The 25,796-nt window shown below is 34.1% G+C and overlaps 7 protein-coding genes across 8 annotated transcripts; 4 read left to right on the top strand and 3 right to left on the bottom strand.

Moving 5' to 3' along the window:
• The first annotated feature begins 930 nt into the window (after nucleotides 1-930).
• LOC108458171 (uncharacterized) lies at nucleotides 931-2,684 on the top strand. Its single transcript, XM_017757460.2, has 4 exons — nucleotides 931-1,278; nucleotides 1,736-1,838; nucleotides 2,104-2,265; nucleotides 2,366-2,684. The coding sequence occupies exons 1-4, from the start codon at nucleotides 998-1,000 to the stop codon at nucleotides 2,531-2,533; spliced, it is 714 nt and encodes a 237-aa protein (XP_017612949.1). The 5' UTR covers nucleotides 931-997; the 3' UTR covers nucleotides 2,534-2,684.
• Nucleotides 2,685-5,146: 2,462 nt separating this feature from the next.
• LOC108459361 (expansin-A11-like) lies at nucleotides 5,147-6,789 on the top strand. 2 transcript variants are annotated; one of them, XM_053030225.1, is made up of 4 exons: nucleotides 5,147-5,190; nucleotides 5,326-5,613; nucleotides 5,706-6,027; nucleotides 6,137-6,789. In XM_053030225.1, exons 2-4 carry the CDS (start codon nucleotides 5,475-5,477, stop codon nucleotides 6,441-6,443), a joined length of 768 nt encoding a protein of 255 aa, XP_052886185.1. In that variant the 5' UTR covers nucleotides 5,147-5,190; nucleotides 5,326-5,474; the 3' UTR covers nucleotides 6,444-6,789. The 2 variants fall into 2 exon arrangements, with proteins under 2 accessions (XP_052886185.1, XP_017614210.1); XM_017758721.2 differs by lacking the exon at nucleotides 5,147-5,190 and having other exon boundaries at nucleotides 5,298-5,613.
• An 802-nt stretch (nucleotides 6,790-7,591) lies between these two features.
• LOC108459903 (peroxidase 64-like) lies at nucleotides 7,592-9,303 on the top strand. Its single transcript, XM_017759304.2, has 4 exons — nucleotides 7,592-8,007; nucleotides 8,163-8,351; nucleotides 8,437-8,599; nucleotides 8,669-9,303. Exons 1-4 carry the CDS (start codon nucleotides 7,801-7,803, stop codon nucleotides 9,061-9,063), a joined length of 954 nt encoding a protein of 317 aa, XP_017614793.1. The 5' UTR covers nucleotides 7,592-7,800; the 3' UTR covers nucleotides 9,064-9,303.
• Nucleotides 9,304-11,659: 2,356 nt separating this feature from the next.
• Nucleotides 11,660-15,201, top strand: LOC108460754 (CO(2)-response secreted protease-like). Its single transcript, XM_017760382.2, has 9 exons — nucleotides 11,660-12,130; nucleotides 12,220-12,479; nucleotides 12,664-12,775; nucleotides 12,866-13,385; nucleotides 13,462-13,562; nucleotides 13,654-13,893; nucleotides 13,999-14,113; nucleotides 14,199-14,409; nucleotides 14,502-15,201. The coding sequence occupies exons 1-9, from the start codon at nucleotides 11,952-11,954 to the stop codon at nucleotides 15,068-15,070; spliced, it is 2,307 nt and encodes a 768-aa protein (XP_017615871.1). The 5' UTR covers nucleotides 11,660-11,951; the 3' UTR covers nucleotides 15,071-15,201.
• A 65-nt stretch (nucleotides 15,202-15,266) lies between these two features.
• Nucleotides 15,267-16,205, bottom strand: LOC108460755 (SKP1-like protein 1B). The gene is made up of 2 exons (XM_017760383.2): nucleotides 15,717-16,205; nucleotides 15,267-15,605 (listed from the first exon to the last, which is right to left on the bottom strand). Exons 1-2 carry the CDS (start codon nucleotides 16,017-16,019, stop codon nucleotides 15,432-15,434), a joined length of 477 nt encoding a protein of 158 aa, XP_017615872.1. The 5' UTR covers nucleotides 16,020-16,205; the 3' UTR covers nucleotides 15,267-15,431.
• Nucleotides 16,206-16,957: 752 nt separating this feature from the next.
• On the bottom strand, nucleotides 16,958-18,793 carry LOC108459036 (GDSL esterase/lipase At1g59030-like). Its single transcript, XM_017758406.2, has 5 exons — nucleotides 18,344-18,793; nucleotides 18,105-18,235; nucleotides 17,801-18,025; nucleotides 17,465-17,720; nucleotides 16,958-17,396 (listed from the first exon to the last, which is right to left on the bottom strand). Exons 1-5 carry the CDS (start codon nucleotides 18,597-18,599, stop codon nucleotides 17,194-17,196), a joined length of 1,071 nt encoding a protein of 356 aa, XP_017613895.1. The 5' UTR covers nucleotides 18,600-18,793; the 3' UTR covers nucleotides 16,958-17,193.
• A 1,576-nt stretch (nucleotides 18,794-20,369) lies between these two features.
• Nucleotides 20,370-23,068, bottom strand: LOC108459551 (GDSL esterase/lipase EXL3-like). Its single transcript, XM_017758939.2, has 5 exons — nucleotides 22,681-23,068; nucleotides 22,012-22,142; nucleotides 21,325-21,558; nucleotides 20,789-21,044; nucleotides 20,370-20,688 (listed from the first exon to the last, which is right to left on the bottom strand). Exons 1-5 carry the CDS (start codon nucleotides 22,955-22,957, stop codon nucleotides 20,495-20,497), a joined length of 1,092 nt encoding a protein of 363 aa, XP_017614428.1. The 5' UTR covers nucleotides 22,958-23,068; the 3' UTR covers nucleotides 20,370-20,494.
• Nucleotides 23,069-25,796: the final 2,728 nt, after the last annotated feature.

Genomic DNA, 25,796 nt, shown 5'->3' with positions numbered 1-25,796 from the left:
AAATAGAAGTAATGCAGTAATATTAAAACAACTTATTTTAATCAATATCAAATAGAGGAAGTAAACTTCTATACAAATTTTACTTGTACAACCTGTACCGTACATCAAAGGTCGATTACGACTCCAATCCAATATTTTACTTATTGAGAATCTACGATGACTTGCAATCCTCAACCTTCGCTCTCATAAATCTCATATCTTGCCAATTATATTTTATTTAACAAGAATTTAAGTCACACAAAAAAATTTAATCCATAGTTATATAAGTTTTGAAACAGACTTAAAAAAAATTAAACATAATTTGAATAAATAAATGGCTAAACCTCGACTCCAATGCTCTATCTTGATTCAAGTCAACTGGTTTTAATTTTCATAAAATATTTTATTTCACTATTATAATAATTAAATATTAAAAGTGGCAAATATTTATATTTCCAATTTTTAGACATTTGATAAAATACACGGGCAAAATATGTAATTATCTATTTTCTTTTTATCAGCTACATTTTTGGGATAATGTAATTTTTTATTTTAAATTTAACAATTAAGTCTACTTTAGTACTTGTACTTTAGTACCTAAATTGATAACAAGATTTATTTTGGTCCTTAAATGTGTAACATGTAAAAGTTTGATGATGTGTTATTTTGAGATTGTGTTATATCATAACTTAAAAATTAAAATTAATTTTCAAGTGATGACATAGTATAATCTTATCATGTCACCTAAAGTGTTATAATACCAGACTAATAATTGAACCAATCATATCACTGATCCTCAATTCAACTAATTTTACGGTAATCAAAATAGATTTAATTGCTAAGTTCAATAAAAATGTACAAATATCAAAGTAAACAGGCTTGTTAGGGGGCAAACATTATACTATCCCTTTTATTTTTCTTGCTCAAATTTTATCGGCTATTACTGCTAAAGCAATGCCACTCGAAAATGAATATTAAAAGCAAAGGCCATTAGAGAACAGAAACACGAGAGAAAAGGATGGGAACGGAAAAAGGAACAACTTATTTATTATCCTCTTTTTTCTTCTCCATTATCTTAACTATTGTCTGTCATCGGACCGTCAAAGCTCAGTCTTTGCCACCGGCAAAGTACGATGGGTTCTTGTACACCAACCATCGAGTTGACTCGGACACGATTATGATCGAGGCTTTCTTCGATCCGGTCTGTCCCGATAGCAGAGACGCATGGCCTCCTCTCAAGCAAGCTATTCATCACTATGGTTCTCGCGTTTCGCTCATAGTTCACCTCCTCCCGCTGCCGTTAGTCTCCTTCTGCTCCTGATATATTTTCTTTTTATTAACTTCATGTGAATTTTTGTGGCCATCTTTTCGGGTTTAATCTATTTTTCCTTGGTTTTGTTACTATGGATGGTTTAATCTATTATGCTAGAATTTTAGTCTAAAAAAAACCCCTACCTTTTCCAATAATATAATCTTTTTTTTGTGCTTGAATATTAAGGTCAATTCTTTAGAAGACAATTGAGATGAACACTTGTAGATTATGTCCTAATATTTAAACTCTGAACATTCTGATCTTTTGCTTGAATTGTTATTCCTGTAAAAGTGCTGTCTTTTAACAAATGGATTAGTTTTAATTTAACATGTGCTAAAAGATCACCCCTTTATGACAACCTTGATCAGGATTTGATTTGATGAATATTTATGTTTTGTTTGTAAGCCTTTGACTTTCAATAGGTTTGGTATTGTAAAATTGCAGTTACCACGACTATGCATTCTCTACTTCCCGGGCCATGCACATTGTAAACCTGCTCAACCCTTCTGCCACTTTCCGATTGTTGGAGTCTTTCTTCGAATATCAGGTTCAGATATTCTATTGACAGTACTGTATTTACTCTTTTGAATAAATGGAAAGCAGCTGTATTCATGATATAACATGTTTTATCTACTTCTATTGTTGTTCAAATGGAAATACAAAATTTGTTTTAAGCTCAACCATTTAGGAGGATTCTGCAGTATCCATATGACTATCAATCAGCCACATTGAATTGCTTGTGTTATAACATATATATTTATCATGTTTGGAGTATTGGGTACTGAATTTGTTGGGTACCAATGAACTAACAGGGGAGGTTTTACAATGCCCAAACAAGCAACAAGTCTAGAGATGCTGTTGTGGATGAAATCATAAAGCTTGCAGCAGAAACAGTCGGGAACTCCTATTATTCTGCAATTGAATCAGGTTTCAATGACCGGAAGACTGATCTTAAAACAAGAATTTCTTTCAAGGTATAGGTGGTTTCACTTTCACCATGTAATGTGTCTCTTATTTCATGGACTAATAAGCTTTATTCTTGTCATTAACATTGGAATGTTTTGTTACATGCAGTATAGTGCTTCAAGAGGGGTGTTTGGAACACCAACTTTCTACATCAATGGATTTGCGGTGCCTGATTCCGGCTCCGCTATTGATTATAAGCAATGGAGAAGCTTCATTGATCCATTGCTTCTGGCACAGAGCAGAAAGAGAGACAATTTGCCGCACTTATCGTTATGAGGATTTTAGCTTTTCCATTCAAGTCCTATTTGCTTGATGCATGTCAGTGAACCCTGTAATAATAATAATAATGCATCGTTTATGCTTGATGTTCTGTAATGGCTGCCAAAGGCTTGGATAGTAAAGTAAATAAAGAATTAGGTTTGTGCCAGTTTAGTTTACCTTAAACCCAAACCTTTACCCCTATATCCATTGAAACCGCTTACCGAAATCTTTATAAATGGGATAACCAAATCAAGAACCCAAAGGCAAACTTAAGATTGATAAAATAGCTTGAGAGTTGAGTTGGGTTTAATGTGTTGGGCCTTCACTTTATTCAGTTCTAACTTCAAAGTTTAAGATCAATTATCACTTTTCTTTGTTTAGTTGTGGTAGGAGGCATGTAACACCCGATCCCGTCGCTGAAGATGTTATATTTATTGTCGAAGATTTCCTTTACTTATCTAATAAATAATTTATAGAAGCAATTAGGTTCAAAACTTAATTTCAATACAAATTAGGGTTATAAACGAACTTATGAAAACTCTAACGAAACATCAATGTTAATAGAAGGAATAAAATGTAATATTTTTAAAAATATTGAGATGATGTCTGATTTCTCACAATTCGTTGTGGCAAATTAAGCACTTTCAACATTTAATTAATTTGTGTTCAAGTGATTTTATATCTTTCTATTTCATTTTTAAAAATAATTAATTTTGAATTAAAATTTAATAAAACAAACTTTTAGTATTGTTTTATAAATTGTTAGGCCGATTCGGGCCAAGAAGGAACTAACATGTTGATTAAATAAACAGGTAATTGTCCCCCAGCGTGCATGTATCGGGGTTGATGTTCACTAAACTAACTAATAAATCGACTAAATGTGTTGGAAAAAATCCAATTTAAAAATAATTTTCTTGCACAAAAACAAATTAGTTAATTCGAATGTTTGCAATTGAAAATTTATATTCTACACAAATAAATATAAAAACATAACTCTCTTTTTAAGAATATATATAAACATAACTAACCAATTACAAACATAAAAATTAACAAAATCTTCAATTACGCACACTTACCACTCTGTTTCACAAGCTGACTTCCAAAGTGAATACACTATAAATAAAATAAAAACATAATTAATATATAAATTACAAACATAAAATTTAAATAAATAACTAAAACCAAAAACTTCAAACATACACATTAGAAACAGTTTCACAAGCTGCCCAAAACTACAACAAATAAATTGTAAATATCACCTTACACTCTAAACCTAAATATTAAAAATAAAATATAAACATATAATATATAAATTATTACAAACAAATTTTTTTTTACCCTTAACAGTTTAACAAGATCCCAAAACTGCAACTTGTGAGAAATTTTTTGTTACCGTTGCTTTTGTTGAAAATAGGTGTGGGAGGAGGGGAGAGGACGATATATAAATATAGGTTTGGGGAGAAATTAAATATATATAAAATGTGTATTGCGAGAGGGGATATCATGATCGCTTGGTCATGTCCACGACATGGGTATTGGGCTAGTGATTCCAATCGATCACGGCAGCCCCTCACTTAATATACTGCATTAATTTATTTTTTAAAATTTTAAACTAGTGTTGTCGTTTAATCAAGTGGCACTAATATTTCTCTTGTATTTGCTGAAATTACTCGTATTGTTTTAGTAAATTTTGATGTCCTAGAATAGAATAGTGACACCAATTAAAAATAATTTATTTTAATTACAATTAATGATTAATTATTGGTGTACTTTTAGAGAGAGGTGTCGCTTGACAATACCCTATTTTAGTAATTAATTTTTTTTTTTGTATTATTAATGTAATATCCCCATAAAACTGATTTCCATTCCAATTAAATGTACTCCTAAGTAAACTAAAATTAATTATACCAAGACGTACTAAGCGGTACTTCACCTCATCCATTCACAAAGCACGGTTTTCCCGCCCCTCTATAAGCTGTCATTCAGAGGCCCTTGTTTCCTTTTTCAGTAAAATAAACTGTTATATATATCAAGTAGCTTTGATTGCGGAGATAGTCGTGAGAATAACTTTGATTTATTGCCAATAGAGTGTAATTTGCTTTTTAACCGTGAAGTCTCACCAGATTGCTGAGTCTAGAAGCATAAAGCCACTTTGTCTGATGGTGCTTACATCAATATCATCAAATTCCAAGTCCAATTTATACTAGAATCATATATATATAATACATTTACTTCCAACTTTAAATGTCTTTGCCTATTGCAGCATTGCTTTGTCTCTTTAACTGTTTTAACTTTAACAACTGAAACACCATTGTGTTTGACATTCTCTAGTCTGTAATTAATGTTTTTTTTCTGGATAAACTTGAAGATAACAGGGAGTTAAAACTTGATTAACAGCTCAGCACCGCCATTGTAATGTCAAAATGAATCATGTGCAAAGACTTGCAAAAAGATTTAATAATGCAGTCGGTTTCATATGGGTCAAATGAATGGCCATGTGAACTTTGTTCATATTGCTTGGTCTAATACACATATTGTATCACACACAGCGGAACACATGGAGGTGTCTTTTTGTATTTTAGTATCTTCCAATTGCAACAATTATCAAATAACAACAATTGGTCTTTATTGTTTTTCATCCATTCACGGCTCTTACTGTTGGGAGAGAGCATGTGAGTGTAGAAAGAACGTGGGAATTATTGAATGAGTCTCAGAAATCTCCAGTCTTTGCAGCCATAATTCAATATATATATTTTTATATTGCTTCAAATTGATTTGGTTTTCCATTTTTCTTCTCCTACTTGCAGGGATCACATGTGAGGTTGTTGCATGAGCATAGCAGAGTTTAGTGCCTTATTTAAACCCCCCCATTCTTCTACTTTGAAATGCCAACAAGTGTAAATACATTCATTCCCAGTACTTCTCCAGCATTTGTTGTCTTTTACCCTACCGAGAAATGGCAAAATCCATTTTTGCATTACCAATTTTGCTTGGATTATGCTATCTGGCTACTGATGTGAGTGCCTTCACGGCTTCTGGGTGGACCAAAGCACATGCTACATTTTATGGAGGCAGTGATGCCTCAGGAACTATGGGTTAGTAACTAACCATTTCCCTTCCACTCCGTTACTTTTTTATTTTCAAATTTTCATTGGTGTTAAACATTTGAATGAATTTGTTACTATAGGGGGAGCTTGTGGATATGGGAACTTGTATTCAACTGGGTATGGAACCAGGACTGCTGCTTTAAGCACAGCCTTGTTCAATGATGGAGCTTCATGTGGACAATGCTACAAGATCATGTGTGATTACCAAGCTGACCCTAAATGGTGCATAAAAGGAACATCCGTCACCATCACAGCCACAAACTTTTGCCCTCCTAACTTTGCTCTTCCCAACAATGCCGGAGGTTGGTGCAACCCTCCTCTCCAGCACTTTGATATGGCTCAGCCTGCCTGGGAAAAGATTGGTATCTACAGAGGTGGCATTGTGCCTGTTTTGTTCCAAAGGTAAGTACCATCCCCATGGACCCCATCACATTTTCTTCCCTCAACTTTCAAAATCTTGATACTGCTACTACATCTAACGTATGGGGGCGTTATTAATGTTATGATACAGGGTTCCATGCAAGAAACACGGTGGAGTCAGGTTCACTATCAACGGTAGAGACTATTTTGAGCTTGTTTTGATTAGCAATGTAGGTGGGGCAGGATCCATCCAATCCGTATCCGTTAAAGGCTCTAAAACTGGATGGATGTCAATGTCAAGAAACTGGGGAGCTAACTGGCAATCCAATGCCTACCTCAACCGTCAATCGTTGTCTTTCAAGGTTACCACTACCGATGGTGTTACCCGACTGTTCCCTGATATTGTGCCTGCAAGTTGGGGGTTTGGCCAGACTTTCTCTAGCAAAGTACAATTCTAAGCTCACTAAAAGCTTTAGTTCCCGGCAGAGGCGTGCTACATTATTTTACAAACAAGCTGCCCGCCATACATGGTATTTATCGATACATCACATGGTCAATAATATCAGGCTACTTGTTTTTCTGGAGAACTGGTTGTTTAGATGGAAGTGAAATCTTTGTTTTTGATACAAGTCGATGTTTGAAATTATTTCATGATCATAATAAATTGTCAATAAGAAGTGCAAGAAAAACATTGCAGCTTCAGAAGATGTAAATTTTGTCATCACAAATTTTATATGTTTGCAATAGGAGTTGCTACTTTATAGTTCTACCATTTCTCATAAATGTAATAAATCAACCGACAAACCTTTTGTCATTTAATCCAACAAGTTTAAACCCTGTTTTGTCCCATGAATGGATGCTTTGTTCTTTGGATTCAGGCTATGGCAGAAAACGCCATTAAACTATTAACTCAACGCCATTGGCAGATCTGTTCCTCCTTTTGGCATCATTAACCTGACATCAATTCATATTAGATTCCTTTGATCCACAGAATCTTTTTCCCACGCTGATCAAATTCCATGCAACTGTGGTTCCCAAAGCAGTAAATGAAAGGGGCAATTGAACTAAACTATACGCAACTTGTGAGTTGCTTAATGGGTTAAAATTTGGTAAGTTCTGTTATTGGCTAAATGCTAGGCTGTTTGACATTGACACTTAAACAGTTTGATAAAGCTTAAAACTCTTGAATCTTGACCAAAGCTTGCGTTAAAACAAGGATTGCATTATTGGTTCGATCACATCTACCAAACCTTTCCCTTTCTTAAGCTCTGTAGGGTCAACATACTTTTTTTTTCTTTTTTTAAACAAAAAAATAATGCTTTGCTTAAGTCTTAATCATCCCTCATCAAAGAAACTATTGGTGCTGCTAGTTCTTTCACTCCCCATATCTTTTGACAATACTTACTTAGCTCGTTTTACTTTGAAATCAGTTCTGTTATTGTCATTGATGGTTCCTAATCACTGGTTTAACTTTTTGGGGGAATGCGTGCTTACTTAATTCTCTTCTTAAATCATTTGAAGAATTATTACATTATTATGTACTGTGGAGGTCAACATGCAAAAACCTGATTAAAATTCAAAGTTGATATTTTATTTTATTAAGGCCAACCACAATCAGGTTATGCTTCTTGACTACTCCACTAAACAAGGGTTCTTGATCACCAAATATGCTAACAACCATTATCAATAGTAACAACTCCAATTTATAGTCTCTTTTGCCTTGTTATAAATACCACATACTGTTTTTCCTATCAAACGTGCATAGCTAGTCAGTTAATCTGCAAATTATTTGTGAATTCTACAATTGTTTCAATTATGGCAGTCGTAGTTGCACTTGCTTTCGTCTTTCTCGTTATGGTTCCGGCTCCATCTCTTGTCAGAGCACTTAGCTCAAACTACTATGACCACACATGTCCTCATCTCGAGTCCATTGTCGTAAGTGCAGTCAAGAAAGCAATGTCAAATGACAAAACTGTTCCAGCCGCGCTACTTCGAATGCACTTTCATGATTGCTTCATCAGAGTATAAATTTACACAAGTGCTCGTATTTGTTAAAACAAATGCTGTCCATTTTCTTTTTATTGGTTTCTCTTACACATACGTGCACAAATAACACTATAACACTAGTAGTTTGTTCAGATATAATTTAACTAATGCTTTTGTTCTAAAATTATAAGGGCTGCGATGCTTCTGTGTTGCTGAACTCCAAAGGGAAAAACAAGGCAGAGAAAGATGGACCGCCTAACATTTCATTGCACGGATTTTATGTGATCGACGAGGCAAAGAAAGCTTTGGAAACTTCGTGTCCTGGCGTCGTTTCTTGTGCTGATATCTTGGCCTTGGCTGCCAGGGATGCAGTTTTTCTGGTTAGTCACATTAACATTAGTAGTGGCCAATCACCACTTATGTAATTCATGCTTTGGCTGTCATTTTGTTATATTATATATGTAGTCTGGCGGTCCGACATGGGATGTGCCCAAAGGAAGGAAAGATGGAAGAATTTCCTTGGCAACTGAGACTAGGCAGTTACCAGCTCCCACTTTCAATATATCCCAGCTACAACAGAACTTTGCTCAAAGAGGTCTTACTATTGAAGATCTAGTTGCTCTCTCAGGTAAGTCTCTCTACCTATATCTTTAAAGTTGCTATTAATGTTGCAGCACTTACCATCTTATGCATGTAGGTGGTCACACACTGGGGTTCTCCCACTGCTCTTCATTCCAAAACAGAATCCACAAGTTCAATGCCACCGTTGACGTCGACCCGACCATGCAACCGTCGTTTGCGGCCAAGTTAAGGAGCGTGTGTCCGGCACACAACAAGGCGAAAAATGCAGGGTCACCGCTGGATTCTTCCAACTTGGTATTTGACAACGCATACTACAAGCTGCTTCTTCAAGGGAAAAGTATCTTCTCTTCGGATCAAGCTTTACTAACCACCCCAAAAACCAAAGCATTGGTTTCTAAATTTGCTAGTTCCCAAGAGGCTTTTGAGAAGGCTTTTGTTACCTCAATGATCAAAATGAGTAGCCTGAGCGGTGGACAAGACATCAGGCTAGACTGCAGAGTGGTCAGGTGATTTTGAAGCCATTTGAATTGGACTCTATATATCTTTTTAAAGCTATCATCAAAAAAGAAAAAATAAGTTTGCATGCAGTCGAAAAGGACAGCTAGGAGGGATTTGTTTTTGTTTATCATGTGATTTAATGATTAAAAAGAAAGCAGTGTTGTGTTTTGTTCTTTGGGTTTTATGAATCCATGGCCAAATTATTTTTCTTCAGTAAGGAAGTGGAAATTAGAACTAATAGTGTTTAACAAAGGAGTTGATGATGTGATCCCAACGAAACTATATGGCTTTAAACTGAATGGATAAAGTAAGGTTGAATCTCAACGAAGATTTTTAAGTAAGTACTTGAAATCGATGGTGGAAAAAAGTTTCAACTTTCACCAATTTTTTCAATCTAACAAAAATAAATACCTAATACTCAAATTCTATTCCAATTCTTTTTTTTTAAAAAATAAATCTAAAAGTAAATATTATAAAAAAAGGAGAGAGAAAAATTAAGTGTTACTTGTTTTAATTTAATAAGAAAAATACAAGATTTAAAATTTAAAATCATTTATTTTGATCTAATGGTTAAGATCATTTTAATTCTCATTATTCTCATTTTAAAAGTTCTTGCCACAGTATTTAAATTTGAAAGATTAAAAGCATAATTCTTTTTTATAAAATGATAATATCTCTTTCTTCTTTATTTTGAATTATTATATAGATAAATTATTAATGTCAAAGTATTATGGAGGCCATTATACTAAGATTTAAATTGTATTTTGCCTTGTTTATTTAAAAATTGAGTAAATTAGTTTTTGTGTATTAGACCAAAAGTAAAATGATTCTAACAATTAAAAATTTCATCCAATTCTATTGTTAAAAATAAATATTACTAATGAAATAGCTAGATAATTATATATAGACGTCACGTGCACCTCATTTTGATATACAATGACTAATTTTAATAGTATAAATGGATGAAATTTTAATAGAATAATCAAATTACTTTTTAATCTAATTTATATGAATTAATTTATCTATTTTTAATAAAGAAGGTAAAAACAATCTGAATTATACCGTGAAATCACCATGCAAAATTAAAGGCAAAAACGTGGGCATTTGACTATTGTATGGGTTTGATGTTAAAGCCATCCCAATGATATACACAGCAAAGCCCAAAAGGAGAAAAAGAAAAAAATCATAAAGAAGAGACAAACAGCTACAGTATAGGCAGCCTCGAGTCGGGTTTCATTGCTGTATTTTGGCGTTTCACGTGTCCAAAGGCTCTCCCTTCCTTCATTCTTGTGTTTGGCTGATTCATCTTCTCCACAAAACCTTCAAATTTTCTAGGCTAAAAAGGGACTAAAGGTTTCGTTGTTTAAGTGAGAAGAGAGAAGAAGCATATCAAATGTTTCAAGTTCAGAGCTGTCCATTCCTCTGATTGCTCAACAAAACAGTATCTAAACCTCAAAATCACATACACGTAAAGTAACATAAGATGAGGAGAAACCTATTAAACTGAAGACAAAAATAATGGCATTTTGAGCTTAAATGTAGTCTTTCCCTTTGTTTAGTAAATAATATTCACGTCACATCACTCGATTATTTATTTCCATTAGCTTCCTTTCGGGTTCGTTCAGTTTAAAATCTGAAACTAATAGGGGTGTTCTTTAAATTAGAGCATCATAGTTCACTAACAGTTCAGCCATCCCCATTGCGTCAGCAAATTGTGAGAGACTCATGAGAAAAGTATTAGATACTTGCTATCTATCCTAATAGATTTAACTTTGTTAATGCTCAATCATGTATTATAGATTTTACAAGTGGTGGGCAGACTAGCAGCAGTGGCGCACTTTAGATAGGAGATAAGCTTTACTTACAACAACATATAGGAAGGATTCCTTCTTCGATCCCCAAGAGCTTATACGACCAAATGTACACATTTTTTGACGCCAAAATCTTTTAATAAATACGAAGAAGAATTACGACACTTGCATGAAAGCGTGCCACCGAAATGTATTTACTGTCAGAACCCACTACTCTTTGATTCTCGAGCACTAATTAACCATAAAAAATCTCTGTGCCATGCCACCCTTCAAGGACTTCCTATTTGAGTAACCAAATTAATCCACATTCTAATACAATTATATTACTTGAAAATTCTTAGGAAATAATATCAAGTAATAGGATTTATAAATATAGGTAAGTCTTAAATTTTAGAATTTCAAAAGATATAAGGGGATAAAGCCTATTCTATTATAGGGTTTGTTTTGAGGCTCGGATTTAGTGTTTATTCATTATGTATTTTGAACTTTTCGTAAGCTCCATGTTTATTGTCTGCTTTTTTCTCAATCGAGGGTAAACAATTAGGAGTGAATACATTTTTGGTTGAGAATAATTGGGTTCAAATTTTATTTATTCTAGTAAGTAAAAATGGATCGGCATAGCAAAGGGTACCCAGAGCAGAAATCGAGCAAATATGTATCGTTTCCAAATAAAGACCACGTTCAGTTTTACAGATATATTTATATATTATATTTGTGGAAAAAGCACCGAGACTGAGATAATATTCCTAAGAGTAAAATTGCTGTCCCCACAATTTGTGTTTTTTTCAGTCTAGCGTCTCTGAATTAGAATGGAGCTATTTTGAGCTATAATTGCTGATAATATTTTTAATTCCCCGAACTGTTGAGCTGTCTTTGCTCTCAGCCTATCATCACCACTTCTCACCACCATACCACCACCATATCAGCCGGCGTGGCGCATTAGATTAGCAAAAAGGCACTTTGGGTGGATATTAAAAGCTTTAATGATTTTCCAGTGCGCACACACGCTTCCTTCAGACCACCATCTTAGTAGTATTTATATCCTAGAGTTTTGAGTTGCCATTCGAGGCAGTCTCTGAGTTGAACACAATGAAGCCCCTCGTTACCTTTATTTTCGGTTTGACGTCCTTTTTCATCTTTGTCTCATTGTTTACAGAAACTGTTGCAGAGAAGGATGGTGTTTATATTGTGTATATGGGGGCAGCCCCTAAGACTAAGGGTTCATTAAGGCATGATCATGCTCAACTTTTAAGCTCCTTGTTAAAACGGTGAATACATAGCTCTCGCTCTAAATTCTAGCTTTCTTTATATTTGAATCGGTTTGACGTTGGAAAGTTTAAATTTTTCATGCTTTCAGGAACAAAAATGCCCTGGTTCGTAGCTACAAAAATGGTTTCTCTGGGTTTGCAGCACGTCTATCTGCAGAGGAGGCTCATTCAATTGCCCAGAGAGCTGGAGTTGTTTCAGTTTTCCCCGACCCTGTGCTCGAACTGCATACCACTCGCTCATGGGATTTCTTGAACTATCAAACTTCGGTGGTGATTGACTCAAACCCCAACCCGAACTCTAACTCAACATCTAATGATTCTGGTGCCATCATTGGCATCCTAGATACAGGTAAAACTTGTTCACCATTTTATAGAGTTCCATCACATTGGTTCTCTCTCTCCTTTTTTTTTATAATATTTTGTTTGGTTGTTGTTATGTTGCTTGTAAAATGTTTATCACGCAATTCGCAAGCCAAATTTCTTTTTATTTTTCTTTCAAGTTACGTGAGCACTAACTCGAAATACAATGACAGGAATTTGGCCCGAGTCGGAGAGTTTTAACGACAAGGCCATGGGTCCAATTCCATCACGATGGAATGGCACATGCGCTAAAGCACAGGATTTCAACACCTCCAACTGCAACAAGTAACCTTTTAGCCCAAGGCATATAATTAATTAAACTATAATTACAATTTTATTGACCTAATCAAGACCTTATCGTTTATTTAAGAACAGAAAGATAATTGGGGCAAGATCATATGAGGATGACGAAACTTCGGTAATAAAGTACCAGTCACCTAGGGATATGGTTGGACACGGTACCCATGTAGCGTCAACAGCAGCGGGAAGCGAAGTCCAGGGTGTATCTTACTACGGACTAGCAGAAGGGACTGCCAAGGGTGGATCCCCGGGGTCAAGAATAGCTATGTACAGAGTATGTTCCCCCAACAATGGATGCCGTGGATCCAGCATATTGGCAGCATTTGATGATGCAATAGCCGATGGGGTTGATGTGTTGTCACTGTCTCTTGGAGCACCATCCTTCTTTAAACCAGAAATTGCAGATGATCCCATTGCCCTTGGAGCATTCCATGCAGTGCAACACGGGATCACCGTGGTTTGCTCTGCAGGAAACGATGGACCTGACCCCGGAACAGTTGTGAATGCTGCACCTTGGATAGTGACGGTTGCTGCTAGCACAATTGACCGAGCCTTTGAGTCTGATGTTGTACTTGGCGACAACACAGTAATTAAGGTAATGATCTTCTTCTTTGCCCCCATGTTCTGTTTTTAGTCAGCTTTCATCATTTCTCTCTTTAACTGATGTACAGGGTGAAGGCATTAATTTCGCCAACATTCAGAAGTCTCCGGTGTATCCAATTGTATACGGAAAATCAGCCAAGAAAAAAGACGCAGACGTAAATGATTCAAGGTGCCGAATAGTTGAGTAAATTAAAGGGAATTTTATTAACGTACTCCCCAAATGAAATGAATGGTTAATCCAATCACTTGTGTTGTTCTAGGAACTGCAACACAAATTCCTTGGACCAAGAACTTGTAAAGGGAAAGATTGTAGTTTGTGAGAATTTAGACAAGACATATGCGAATGACCATATGGATGAAGTGAAGCAGCTTGGAGGTATTGGCGTAGTCCTGATTGATTATGACTCGAAAGGGATGGCTTCCTCATTTGGTACATTTCCTATGACGGTGATCAGTTCAGAGGATGGCGCCAAGGTTCTTTCCTACATCAACTCAACAAAGTAATACATTCAGCTACCCAAACTCAAATTGATCTCAAGAATCACAGTTACTTCATGCTAGAAAGTATCCTTGGCCTCAATTTTTATCCTTTTTGGGATTTGTAGAAACCCAGTTGCCACAATCTTGCGTACGACATCACCCACAAAGTACACACCAGCACCTATCATAGCATATTTCTCGTCTAGAGGACCTTCAACCATCCCCGAGAACATTCTCAAGGTAAACCCTCTACCGGTCCAACTTTACATATCTTGTTTCTTCATACACTGATAATGATGAAGCTATAAGATTGAATGTCTAGCAGCCCGATATAGCAGCACCTGGAGTTAATATTCTTGCAGCATGGATGGGGAACGACACAGCCGAGGCTCCAGAGGGTAAAGACCCACCACTGTATAATTTGATCTCAGGAACCTCTATGGCATGTCCCCATGTTTCCGGTATTGCTGCCACAGTCAAATCAAAAAACCCAACATGGAGTCCCTCTGCAATCAGGTCAGCCATTATGACAACAGGTGAGGAACTAGACAATCAAACACTTGCATTTACATGGTAAAGTCTGTAGTTTTGTCCCACTAATCCATGACTGCTTCAAACCGAATTACAGCAAATCAGATAAATAATCTGAAAGCCCCAATTACGACAGAGAAAGGTGTAGCAGCTACACCTTACGATTTTGGGGCAGGGGAAGTAAGCCCGACAGGACCATTGCAACCAGGCCTTGTTTACGAGACTACTGCCATTGACTACTTGAATTTTCTCTGCTACCATGGTTATAATATAACTACAATAAAAACTATCGCCAACACTATCCCAGACGGCTTTACTTGCCCTAAGGAGTCAAGCATTGATCTTATATCCAACATCAATTATCCGTCAATAGCAATTACCAATTTCAACGAAAAAGCAGGCAGGAAAGTGAACAGAACTCTTACAAATGTTGCTGGAGATGGTAACTCAGTTTATGCTGTAACTATTGATTCACCTGCAAACCTAGATGTTAAAGTGGTGCCAAACAAACTGCAATTCACTAAAAATGGTGACAAGTCATCTTACGAAGTGAGTTTCTCAGCTGCAAATCCGCTAAAGGAAGATGTATTTGGATCCATAGCATGGTCCAATGGAAAATACAAAGTCAGAAGTCCATTTGCTGTAAGCAGTAAACGTGATAACTAGGTGCTATATCCATAATAAGCATTCGAGCAAATGTGTAGAACATCTAAAAAGAAGACAGCAGGATGCACAAGTAGACCATTCCACTGCAATAAATATGATTCGACTCTCCTTTCACCCTGGTTTTAGCATAATCTTCTATGGTTTCCTACATGTTCCACATCAATGTATGCAATATTGCACCAAAAACAGACGACAATTAACAAAAAAAAACAACATTTATTAACACATCCGAGGTGAAATAACAGTTAAAACAAGTAAAATAAAGGACGGAAATAACAATCCCAAGTTCTCAAGGACATTCAAAAGTAAAATGAAAACAAAAACACAAATATTAAACTATGTTCAGTTCAATTAAGAGCCATCACTCAAACGCCCATTGATTCTCGCGACGAACCTCTTCCTCTTCCTCCGGAGTAAAATCATTCTTAATGTTAAATGTCTTGCGGATTTCCTCAGGCGTTTTTCCCTTTATCATGTCTGCCACAGTTTGACACGTTAGGTCCAACAAGGCCTTGATGTTCAAGTAATTAGCAGCCTTCAACAAAGAAAAGAATATTCAATTATACTTTAAATTAAAACTACGAATCCCAAAAGGGTGGGCTTTACCAGTATGCTGATGTTCAAGTCGTGGAAAGGGAGGTTTTACCAGTATGAGATCGAAAAGGGTGGCTTGATCGACCTTGACGAAATCAGCATCCCAACCTTTAAGGTCATCATCGAGGGAGGCTGAACGATCCTCGGATTTCGATGCTTCAACGTGTTTCTTGCAATACTCGATTACCTTAGAGAGGATCTTGCTGGTGACGTTGGGTAGAGGGATGCCGTTATCGGCGCAATCGTCCTCGATCATGTGCTTAATCGTTTGTGATTCGAGAGCCACCGCCTCGTCCACCTCGAAGTTCTCGCCGTCTGAGCTCTTCAGTATGATTTTCCGACCCGTAGAAGCCATGACGATGTATCCAAATTGGAGGGTTTCAGAATCCTAATCTAAAGAGGGAAAAAGAAAATGCGGGAAAGTAGAGGATTGGCGATACTACACCAAATTTGGATTTAGTCTCTTCGCTTTCTTTTTTATTCGTTTAAATTATTTGGTAAAAACCCTCTTTGTTCCTCTCAATTTAGACAAGAAGCAAATTGATCCTTTATAATAAAAAATTAGAGCAATTTAATCTTTGTCAATTTCGAAAGTGAACAATTAAGTATAATTAATCATAAAATTTATATTTTCATCAGTTTTACTTAATTTTAACTAACATAATAATAAATTTAAGCCTCAAAATTACACATTCTTTTTATTTGAAACTAAAGTTTTTTTTTATAAATATTCTTTTGAATCTTTTAAATTTTTAAAATTTTATACATTTTCTTTAAGATAATTTTTAAAATCAATCAATTTGACAAAATATGTAAACATCAAGGGCTTAGTTTATTATGCCAATCAAAATTATGACAATTGACTGAAAAATTAATGTTATAATTAATTGTCTATAATTACTTACTTTTGAAATTGAAGGGATTAATTTACTTTAATTTTTTAAAGTGATCAATTTACTCAATATTAAAATTGAGAGCACTAGAGAAATTTTTATCAATTTATTTTTCCATTTACTTCCTTTAAAAATTATGCATAATCACAGATATATCTCTAATTTTTACGAATTTTCAGTTTGCCCTTTTTAAAAAAATTAATTAATCTTTTGTCAAATTGGATAAATTCTAATATAATCGTACGGGATTATGTGTATTTTATAATTGATGCACTATTTTGTCTCATCACATAATTTTAAATTTTAAAAATAAAATATAAACTGGGGTTTTGTCAATTATTTTTATACAAAATGGAAATTACACAATTGACTTGACCTGGATAAAATTATAGGCAATACATATGATCCCAAATACGGAATTAAAGGAATAATTATTCATAAAAAAAAATAAAGTGCATCCTTTTATGGGGGTAAAAACTGGATAAAAGTGAGAAATAAAGAGCTTTCATCACATTTCAATATTTTATCTACAAATGTGTTATTATAGAAAAGTTTCCAACCCTATTTTATATTCCACCTGCTTGAATTATGATGAAGTGAGTTTCAAGGTTAAAAATATGAGGAAACCCTTTGAATTTAAATATCCAAAAGCTGGTGCGAAATGTTGTCCACGAGTTGTGAGATTATCATCCTATATGCTCTTTCCGAGGGATGCCCCGCGTCCCAAAATACATGACTCGATGAATTGCAGCATGTAAAGGAACTCAATAATTCATTGCACCCATAATTTAGCTCTATCAACCCCGTCCCACAGCAACCATGGCTAGAATCTTCAAAACCTGCATGCAAAAATTAAATTACCACTAATATTATATTAGCTTCTTTTAAAGTTTATACCAAGTCTTACCATATTTTTTATGATTTTGAATGAGATCAACTAGAGGGTTATAGATATCAATATAGAGTATCCTAGTTCCAGGAAGGTTACTGTTAAGATGGTTCAGTTCATGTTCCAGCTTAGAATTGAACTTCACTGCTGCTTGGGTGAGCCAATCTACAGAGTTTCTTTGAAATCCTCCACCAAATGTTCTCGAAATTGGCAAGTATCCCAATGGTATAAGGCTTAGACATGCAAACTTCCTTGCTCCTAGTTCATACATATCCTTAAACCACCAAGGGAGATTTAATTAATTTTAATTTTTTTTTTTTAATTGAAAAAATAGAGCATAACCAATATTTTTACCTTAATAAAAGATGAAGCTGAGTTAACCAGTTGTGTTGTGTATGCATCAATGTCATATAGAAAATGGAATAAGAAATAAGTGATGGCAATGTCATTGTTGCCCTGTGATACCAGAAACAAGCTCTTGGAAATGGTGGCATTAGCTTTCTCCTGTCCGATGCCTCTTTCAAGCTTTCTAACGCATTCTTTGAAGAGATTCAGCTGATCCTTAATGGATAAAGCATTCTGATTGCATACCAAAGGAGACAAGCACAATTAATTAATTGAATATCATGCATGCACGCATAGAGAAATTACAAGGAACCTGTAATTTCACTGTAAATTCGTCGAATCCTGAACCACCTGAAGCAAAGCTTACGCCTGTTTCTAGATCTTCACCTTGAAGAACCGGGTGAAGATATGCAGGCAATAAAGGTTTTATTCTCAGACCTTCAGCTGTTGGAGGCAGGCAATCAGGACAACAATATGAATTAAAAATGGACCTACCTTTGAATTTTTTTAGGAATCATAGACTGATACAAATGAATGGTAAAACTTTAGTACCCAATAAATCAGAGAACACCTTTCCATTTCCAAATCTTCCAGTTGCAGCTCCACCAGGAAAGTCTCGTCCATAGGGTGGGATATTAGCTTTTGCTATTGTAAAGCGCTTGTTGTTGTTACCCGTATCTACTATTGAATCTCCAAATGCAAAAAGAGCTGGAAATGTTATTTTATTTGAGGCAAGACAAACTCCACCAGCATTTCTTGTGCTAAACAAAACAAGAATTAAACATAAAGCTGTTGCAGGCACAGGCATTTTCACATAAAACAAATCCTAGTGATTTGTATTTCTTTCTCCTTTACATAGATGCCAAACCAAGATGCAAACGCATTCCAAGTTTAAATAGGAACCCTTCATTAGCTTTGATTATCGATTACGTATACCAATACCATAAAGCTATTAAAACTCGCTCTAATACTAGTTTTAGCCCCTCTACAATGCTGAGGTTTCTCCCTATTTTGGTATAAATTAGTCCTTTACATTTATAAGATTATCAGTAAACCCAAATTGATAAAACTGATTGTTCTTGTCATTGAAGTGATAATATTGATATTTGAACACACACAATTAAGATTATATGAAAATTTAGTTAATAATGTTCAACTAATAATGTATTTACATATCAACAAATTCCTTAATTAAGATTGTCATCACTTCAACAACAGTAAGCATTATAATAGTAGAAAAAGTGGGATTAAAATCATAATTATACCTTAAAAACCAAATAAGAAAAACAAAACTTCAATCAACAGACTTGTGGAAGATGCATGTTCATTTACGGCTAATTATAGACTGTGGATTTTGGCCAGTGTTGCATCCAACACGCTTTATTTAGAGAGCCCCGCGGTTGAGTTCAATATGATAAGATTGTACACTCAATTTGAAACCTTAATCTCACACATTATTTATTAATCACTGTTCCATGTATGCGTGCATGTTCATTTACGTCTTAAATGCCCTAACTGTTGGAGAATTGGATTGGGTGTGACAACGTACATCATAATCAGTATACTATATACTTTAAAAATAAAGGCGTGACCATTCAATTATAATCCATAGCGTTGATTGGAGAAACATTAACGGATATGCTTGTCATAATCGATTCAATTTTATATAGATATATGACGACGCAAGCTGGCATGGTTGATGTATATGTCTCTTTGCTTTTTTGTTATTTCCGGTAGCTACCAGATTAATTAGATTGTGAGATTCAACCAAAACCAGTATCGATAGTTACATGTCATCCGCATCATTAATATTGGAGAGCATTTGGCAACATATTGTATTTAATTAAAGTATTTTGTTGGCACTAAAATATGTTTTATATAAATGAATTAAACTGTACCAACAACTTTATTTATCATAATTTTGAATGAATTAAATGAAGTATTATTTATTACTTAAACGAAGCATTTATGAGTTTTGGTAACGAGTGCCTTTTTGAGTTTAAATTTATATATTAAATAGAATAATTATTTATTTTGAATTTCATTTTTAATACAGTTAAGGTGGGATGGGTGGTTAATATAGAGTCAACGATGCTTCTTTAGGTTGACATGTGTCCCCTCGACAGAGGATATAACAATATTAATAATAGTGTTAGTGGTGTGTGAAATATGAATTAAATCAACTTTTTATGTATAAATTTTCATAAAATCGAAGTTCGTGTGTAGTTTTGAACTTTATTCCTATATTATATTATTATAAAGTATTTGATTAAGTTTGAAACTAAGTTATAAAATTATCAAAAGTCTTTTTAAGTAATAAATATTATTTTTTAGTGTATTTATGTCAAATACACATACATAATGAAAATTAAACCATGAGATTTGAACCTAAAACCTCTTAATTTTACCATTTCAACCAAAAGCTAGAAAATTAACTTTGAAAATCTATCTCCTAAATGTATAAGATACCATTTACCAAAAGCTCACGAGGTTCTAATAATTAAGGAAATAAAGATAATTATAAAAAACACAAATATGAACATTGGAAAAACGGAATAAATAAAAATATAAATTGACATTTTATCAATAATTATTACACAATTAATTTGACTTGAATAAAGATGCACAATACATATGGTCACAAATACTTTATTAAAGAGCAACCATTTATGGGGATAAAAAATGAGAAACATAAAACATTCATCAAAAGAAATCGCCAATTATATTCTGAAGGATTAACGTAACCAATGCCCTGTAAGCCTTCTCTGTTGGATGATAACTATCCCAAAAGATATACTTAGACACATCCGTACATGTCGATGGACTGAGCTTATTACACAAGATAGCCACCTCTATGTTCCCTGTTCCACAGCACCCATTGTCTACAACCTCAAAGCCTGGAAAAGAAAACACCAACAGGTTACAACCAAAATCAACAATTTTCATTGTTTTGAATTTGAAGAAAAATCCAAAGAAATATGAATTGTTTTCGAGTACCATTTTTTTGAGGGTTTTGGATCAGACCAAGCAGAGGGTTGTAGACATCTATGTACACAAATCTGCCATCAGGTATGCTTGTCTTAAAGGAATTCAACACGGAAGATAGCTTCTTGTTGAACAATATAGCTGCTACGTTGTAATCTTCAGCACATTCCCTTTCAATTCCTCCACCTAAAGTTCTTTGTGATGGCACACATCCGATTGGTGGTGTGCTGAATACCCCAATTTTCCTTGCTCCCAAGCCATATAGTTCCTTTAATTAAATTCCAATCAAATTCATTAAATTGTGTTAAAAAAGAAATTTTATTACTAAGCTCAAATTCTAGTTTTGCGTATTTGAGATTTAGTCCTTATTTTTTAATACCAACCGTTTCAACACAAAAATAAAATGTTATTATGTTTTTAAGGAAAAAATTCATGAAAGCATTTTAACTAAATATCCAAAATAGTTGGCAGTGTCAGCTATACCTCATTTAGGCTAACTAATGGCACTTATAGCCACTAAAATCTGAATTTAACCATTAATCGATTACCTTAACAAACTCAGCAGCGGAGTTAACCATTAAGTCAGTATAAGCAGGAACATCGTACTGCAATTTCCTGGCACGGAGAACAAAGTATGTATTGGCAATGTCATCGCTACCTGCTACGACAAGGAACATACTCTTTGCTAAGATGAAATTTGTTTTCTCTTCTCCAGCAATGGCTTTCAACTTCCCTATGTATTCTTTGAAGTAGTTTAACTGCTCTCCCAACGATATTACTGACTGAGAATTTGGGAAAAAAAATTACAACGTGAAAAATATAAATATTAAACAAAGTTGGAATTATAATTTTGATCCTACAAAATTTAAGATTTAGTTCATGTGTTTTGATTTAACATAATGTGATCCTTTACTTTTGATTTAACATAATGTGATCCTTTACTTATATAATATGACATAGTCAATTTAGTTAAAATGTTGACATGAATTTTTAAAAAACACACCTTCCAAAAAAAATCATATTATCATGATGAGTTGGAAGGGACATTTTTAAGGAAAAAAAAAATCTAACATTTTAGCTCTAGTAATTAATGGAATTAATTATTTGAACTAAACAAAAGTAAAGAGATCAAATGACAAATTAAAGAGACCAATCTCATAATTGAGCATAGTAAAGTAACTAAAATCAGATTTTGGGCATAAACAAATAAAATAAAGAAGAAATTGTAAATGTACCGCTAGTTTGGGAGTCAAAGGATCATATCCGGTGCCACCAGAAGCAAAGGTTACTCCAGTTAAGAGATCTTGGGTTTTCAATGTAGGATCCAAATATGCTGGCACTATATCTTTAATTCCCAATTCTTCAGCTGCAATGAGTTAATCAAATTGAGGTGATTTTAGATACATTTCTAGCTAGCTAGCGTTTCGTATAATCGAGTCCATAAATGCAAATGCTGACCTTTTTGCGGTTATAAGGATTATGTATGACATCTATTGTTCTTTTTCTTTGTTTTGCCCTCTCAACTGTTAATTACCTAACACCATATATATTTCAATTTCCAGGTCGATTTTCTCTTAGATAAAAAGCAACTAAAGGTAGCTTATAAATAGGGTTAATTGCACAACACTGGGTTGAAGGAAGAGTTTGATTAATACAATACTAATATTTTTAGGACTTAATTAAAATTTTTGAAGTTTAAAGATCAAATTAATTAAAATGTTTGAAGTTTAAAGATCAAATTAATTAAAATGTTTGAAGTTTAAAGATCAAATTAAAATGTGTTATAGTTTGGGGGACATTTATTGAAATTAGCCCTTTTTAAACAAGACGATGAAGCAAGGAGAGATATAAGTACTATATCATGTAAAAAAAAAAGCGAGATTATAATGAGATTATATTTATACCTATTAAATCAGAAGGGACTTTGCCATTGCAAAACCTTCCGGTGGGAACACCCCCGGCAAAATCTTGGCCGTAAGGGAGGAAATCGCACCTAATAACAGTGTTGAGATCGTTGTTGTTACCGGCGTCAACAATGGAATCCCCGAACACAATTACAGCAGGGATGGTTCCATTTATAGGTAGCTTAATCAACGCCTTTGCGGAGATGAAGAGAGCAAATACCAAAAGATATTTAGCCCACAAAAACTTTGAGGAAAAAGGAAAGACAATCGTTTCCATTATATAATGCTTTCCTTTTCTTGATTTCTTTCAGCAATTTTTGTCTATGGAAAGAATGAAAAGGGAAGAAATCCAAAAAGGAATTGTTTTGTATTTCCCCCAATCATGTTTCTGCTTATTTATACATGCAAACGACATGATGTGATTAAATGCTCACATGAAACAAAAAAAAAAAAAAAAAAAGGATCTTAGCTAGCTAGCAGTTATTGAAGAAAGTCGGAAATTCCCTTTAGTAAGTAGATTAAAACAATAAAGAATTTGATATCTCTTAAATAATTTTCAAGTTGGAATTTTGTGTTTGGAAAAGAATACTGTTCCACAAGTTTTACTTTCAGTCAAAATTAACTCCAAAACTGGAGAAAATCATGTGTTAAAAAAAAGTTATTACATATATCTATTGATTTATACAGTAAGATTGAGTATATTATAAACATAAGTCATTTATAATACAATATTCTATTATAAAGAACTTGTCAACCCTACTTTTATATTATGCCTTGCATGTTAATTGTGATGTAGTTTTTTTATCTTGATTTTATTCTTCAAATTCATGCAATTATTTTATTTATTTATGCATAGGTTTTAGTCTTCATGAAACCCTCCAATGACTAATGATGCATATATATTAGGAAAATATTATATGATGGATTTCCTTGGTGAATCATAAATATATATAATTTTGGCTAACGTACCTAAGCTGCACTATAATGAACTTTGTTATCCTTTTTTTAAAAAAATGAAGGCTCAATCGACTTAAGTGTCATGTTGAAACCCTTTTTCTCTTTTAATTTATATTTTTTTAATATGTAAATTAATTAAGGGCTATGGAGGACAAAGCAAAGGTCACCGTCCACAACTACTAACTGCCCTTAATTACAACAGTTCTCAAGGCCAATATGGTTAAGATACAAACGCAAACACCAATGAAGTTTGAATAAGTCGGGCCATGATTAGAAAAGACCGATGGCTCTTTGGGAATTTTAGGAGTTCAACAAGTAAATCAATCGGGAAATTATTAGGGGTATCATATAAGAGACATTTGAAATAATTCTGAATAGACTAACTGAGTGAAAATCCAACTCCTATCTCAAGGAGGTTGGCTAACATTAATATGATCCACTCTAATCTATTCCCCTCTACTCCCTGTGTGCCAAGGCACCAATACACATAACGGAGAAAATTGACAGGATCATTCATGTTTTCTAGTTAACTTAAAATAACTTAAAAAAGAAAGTTATGTCTATCTAGTTGGGACCAACTATGCAGACCACAACATGCAGGAGGTTTGGGAGTGAGGAAGGCGCATCTCGTAAATGAAGCAAGCGAATTCTAACACCACCACTTTCTCAATATCGGGCGAAAGTAAAATTATTTTTTGAGACTAAAATTAAATTATGTATTTTTATGAGAATTTGAACATTTTTAAATTTTACAATTCATATGTGTTACAACCACATGCAACGTCGACTCTCTCTAAAGTCCACATAAATTTCTTACGGAACCTAATTTGATATAAGTAGAATTTGAAAATATCGATGATACGTGGACAAAGGAATTGAAGACTAGAGATGCCTCAATGTGCTCAAGAAATGACCGGCACGACTTGGAACCAAAATTCAGCTATTGGTTTATCGTTAACATGACCATAGGTCTATAAGTAATCATTGTTTTCAAATTTTTACCCTTTAGATTTTACAATCGAAGGCAGACAAAAAGACAGGAAATTCAACATTTATAAATATATATATATTTGTACTGTTTTATATGGGAGTTAATTTCTTTAGGAAGATTTATATATGAACAATTTTATTAAATTTAAAATAGGAAAATATAATTTCTAACACAATATTTCATCATGCCAATAGATTATAGATTGATTCTATCCAAAGCATTCAATATTATATTTTTTCCCAATTGGGACTAGATTGGTATTCTCTCTTCGTATCAATATTTATAAATAGGCAATATATTTAGCCTATAATGTTGATTTCCTTTTGTTAATTTTGCATTAAATTTTTAAAGGTGATTTTTACTCTCAACCTTTAAATTTTAGTTGAATTATATATTTTTTTATAGAAAATTGACTCAACTATTATAATTTTTAGGTATAATGTTAAAATTTTTGGTGACATTGATGATGTGTCTAAATGCTTGGTCTTCTTGTATTCGACTTTCCATTGGTTGTATCTGATTCCTTTTCTCCAATTTCCTGTATAAATCGATTCTTAGAAAACCAGATTAAATTAAAACTTGCTTTTTTTTTTAATTGTATTTTCAATTTCTTACTTTAACTCACAGCCACCGCTATCGCTGCATGTCGGTGCCGCCGTGGGTCGAAAAAGCTATTAAATGGTCCACCTTTCTCTTCTCTTTCAACATATTGATTCGGATCACACCCTGAAATACCCCTCAACGTCTTCAAAGTAGCACCCAAAACCACCACGTGTCCTAGCCATTAAGAGTTTTATGCCACCACGTGGTAATCGATGAGGTGTCATGCCACGTTAGACAAAATTGTTGACCATTAGTTGACTAATAGTTTCCTCTAACTGTGGCCTTTTTTTGAAAAATTTTGCAACGTTGTGGAAGAGAATCAGAAAAAAAAAATAAGGGTCAAAGTGAAAAAATCCAGAAACATTAAGGGTAAATTTTACAATTATGCCTAAAGTGACGGGTATTCACACTGATACAACATTGCCCTCCCAACTCAGAACTTCAATTAATTAATAGAAAATAGAAGTCATGCTGGTTTCCAAAGATTAAGTCACAGAATCAGATTTAATGAATATGGCTTGCACATGTTCTTGGCATTACCACCAATACCATCCACATATAATAT

The sequence above is a fragment of the Gossypium arboreum genome, chromosome 6, assembly GCF_025698485.1.
Source record: "Gossypium arboreum isolate Shixiya-1 chromosome 6, ASM2569848v2, whole genome shotgun sequence".
In the NCBI taxonomy this organism is placed as follows: Eukaryota; Viridiplantae; Streptophyta; class Magnoliopsida; order Malvales; family Malvaceae; genus Gossypium; species Gossypium arboreum.
This window is presented reverse-complemented; position numbering and strand designations above follow the sequence as displayed.